Source organism: Myotis davidii, unplaced genomic scaffold (genome assembly GCF_000327345.1).
Source record: "Myotis davidii unplaced genomic scaffold, ASM32734v1 scaffold59, whole genome shotgun sequence".
Lineage (NCBI taxonomy): Eukaryota > Metazoa > Chordata > Mammalia > Chiroptera > Vespertilionidae > Myotis > Myotis davidii.
In genome coordinates, this window is record NW_006293001.1 from 3,107,808 (window position 1) to 3,110,902 (window position 3,095).

The 3,095-nt window shown below is 37.4% G+C and overlaps 1 protein-coding gene across 1 annotated transcript in view; it reads right to left on the minus strand.

The window, feature by feature from the left end:
- Positions 1-3,095, minus strand: part of IFIH1 (interferon induced, with helicase C domain 1) — a 57,485-nt gene that overhangs the window by 8,518 nt on the left and 45,872 nt on the right. The window contains exons 8-10 of the mRNA XM_006766559.2: positions 2,690-2,813; positions 1,859-2,131; positions 1,018-1,277 (exon numbers count right to left, since the gene is read on the minus strand). Coding sequence (XP_006766622.1) covers positions 1,018-1,277; positions 1,859-2,131; positions 2,690-2,813 — 657 coding nt within the window. The remainder of the gene's footprint in view (positions 1-1,017; positions 1,278-1,858; positions 2,132-2,689; positions 2,814-3,095) is intronic.

A 3,095-nucleotide genomic window follows, 5' to 3' on the forward strand; every position in this document is an offset into this window, starting at 1 on the left:
GAGACATTGTTTATTTTCTCATGGGCTCAGGCATTACTTCAGACTTCCCCAACCTTCCAAATGCGGGGACCCTTAAATACAGTTCCTCATGTTATAGTGGCCCCCAACGATAAAATTATTTTTGTTGCTACTTCATAACTGTATAGTGATTAACAAAAACAATATGTAATTGTATATGTGTTTTCCGATGGTCTTAGGCGACCCCTGCTAAAGGGTCATTTGACCCCCAAAGGGGTCGCGACCCACAGGTTGAGAACCTCTGATCTAGAGAGTATGTTAAGAGTTACAGTGGACAATTTCAAGAACTTTCTGTTCAGCAAACGCTGAAACAAATTTAATGTGCTCCATTGGAGCAAATGGTGATGACCATATGAGAGTTGAAGTGCCCTGTTGTCCAGCAAGATTCGGGAATAAGATGACTTTAGGAGAACATTTTACTCTAACAAGCCACATGCGTGTAACATCTACAAGTGCCTTTTTTCTCTCCCAAGTGTTTTTTACTGTGCACATGAGAGGTAGCATAATGAAATGACAACAAAACAAAACAAAAAAAATCAAAAAGGAAAAGCTCTCATAATCCCAAATCTCTAACACATCAAATGTCTTAAAATTTTCCAAGTTCCCTTACAGATCTCATGCTACGCAAACATATTTTACATAGTTCTAATTATAATGCACATATGTTTGAGGAGACTGGATTTTTCCACTTGATAATTATATTGCAACCATTTTTTCTATCTTGTTTCTAAGTTTCAGTGTCAATCATTTTTGCAAAGGAAACTCATTTTAGAAAGTTCCTTCAAGTATGTGGATAAGAATGACTCCTAGGACAATGCTCAGCCTATCAAATACCACAGGTTAGATTGCTATGAAACTCACATTTTACTTCAAGAACAAATGCTTCATTCCATAAAATTATTTGTGGGGTGGTGAGGGAATTGATGAAAAGAAAGACAACAAGTAGTTTGTGAAGAGTAATGACAGTATAAGATTAGCAGTCCAAAAAGGTGTTTATACCTGTGTCATGGGCTTAAACTCACTGCTGTGTCCAGCTCCAATCAGATGGTGGGCTTTGACCCCTACTTCTGCAAATTTTTCATTTTCAGTAATCCACTGGGAAAGGGCATATGCACTCTGTCGTGTTTTTGTGAAAATTATTCCTCTTGCTGACCCCGCAGTCCTTGTATATTGTTCCATTATGGTATTTCTTAATTTGGTCAGCTTTTCATTTTCATATTCTGGGTTTTCAGCCAGTTTCTTCAACATTTTCTTGTTATCTTTAAAAATAATTAGTTTAAATTAGTAAAATATATGGTTACAGGGGAAGATTTTATGTAATGAAGCACTGAGTTCAACTACAGCTAATCTTTTATCTATATCTAATAATCAGGCTACTTAAAAAATGTGCCCAGCCAGCATGGCTCAGTGGTTGAGCATTGACCTATGAACCAGGAGGTCACAGTTCAATTCCCAGTCAGGGCACATGCCCAGGTTTCTGGCTCAATCCTCAGTAGGGGGCATGCAGGAGGCAGCCCATCAATGATTCTCTTTCATCACTGATGTTTGTATCTCTCTCTCCCTCTCTTCCTCTCTGAAATCAATAAAAATATGTTTAAAATTAATAAATATATTGCAGTCACCTTGACCAAAATTTACAGGATCAAATTAGTGATTGTGATCATACAGTTCATGGCTACTCTGGTTCTATCAACTAGAATAGCCCCAATATGAGTGGGAGTTCTCCTTTCAAAATGAAATATGTTAAGAGGGCCTTTTGGAGAGCTCTTAAAAAGCAACAGTTCACACCAAAGAGGTAAAGTGCATGAGACCATGCAATAAATGTCACATTGATTCTTACCAAAAAATAAATCCATGAGAAATTTGTCGGTGTCATCCAGTTTCAAAGGTTTCTTGCCATCATTCCCACCTTCATCACCATCATCGCTATTGTCACCACTCTCATCACTATCCTCTCGGATTGCAAACTTCTTTTCTCTCTCATCTTTATAGAAAGTTTCAAGGTGATTATAGGCATCAATCATTCGGATTGTGTCATTAATTTGCAGGGCCTCATTGTACTTCCTCAAGTGTTCTGTACAGAGACGGTCTTTGCGATTTCCTTCTCTTGCAGCTATGAAAGAATACAGTATGTAGAGTGAAATAATGATCAAACACCCCCCTTAATACTGTGCTGTGGACTTAAATATGTTTGTTATACAACTCTAAAATAGGTTTCACCTTGTTTCTGAAATGAGAAAGCAAGACTCAAAATATGCCGAGAGCTTAAAAGGGGGGAAAGTTGTCCAACTCTGACACTTGCTGTTTGAGTTCTGCATCAGCAAGAACACATACCTGATCTAAGCGAGTCAGAGGAACAGCATAAAAAAAAAAACACAAAAACAAAAAAACAACAACAAAAAACATTAGTTGAGCTTGCAACTGGAGACAGAGTTGTTAATTTTTATCGTAATATTTTAAATATACAATAAGTGAAAGACTGGTGATAAAAAGAAACTGGATGAATTGATGCCGCCTTCCTTATCTAAGGAATTAGGATGTTTAACCTCGTCCTACTTAGAACACAGAAATTCCATCTGCTTTCAGTTTTTTTGGGAATATGTGATATAGTCATCTGAAATCTTGGCATAAACATGGGATAAACTAAATGTTAGATCAAAACCCCAATTACCTTTTTTTTCCATTTTAATGGTCCATTGTTCATAGGGTTGAGTTCCAAAATCTGGCATTGGGTTCATTTGGCAAAAAGTTTGAATCTTTGTCATTATTTCCACAAGTCTGCCTTTAAATGGATCCTAAAAGTAAGTTATACACTTATTCTTAGATGTTTATATTGTTAAAGGAATAACATTATCTTTGTGAAAATAATTCCCATCTCTATATATAAACCTGGGGACAGACACTCAATGAAAAAGCTGCCCCCTGGTGGTCAGTGCACTCCCGCAGCAAATCTCTAGTGCAGCAGTTCTCAACCTGTGGGTCGCGACCCCTTTGGGGGTCGAATGACCCTTTCACCGGGGTTGCCTAAGACTATCGGAAAACACTATTGTTTTTCTGATTCATCACTATGCTTTAAT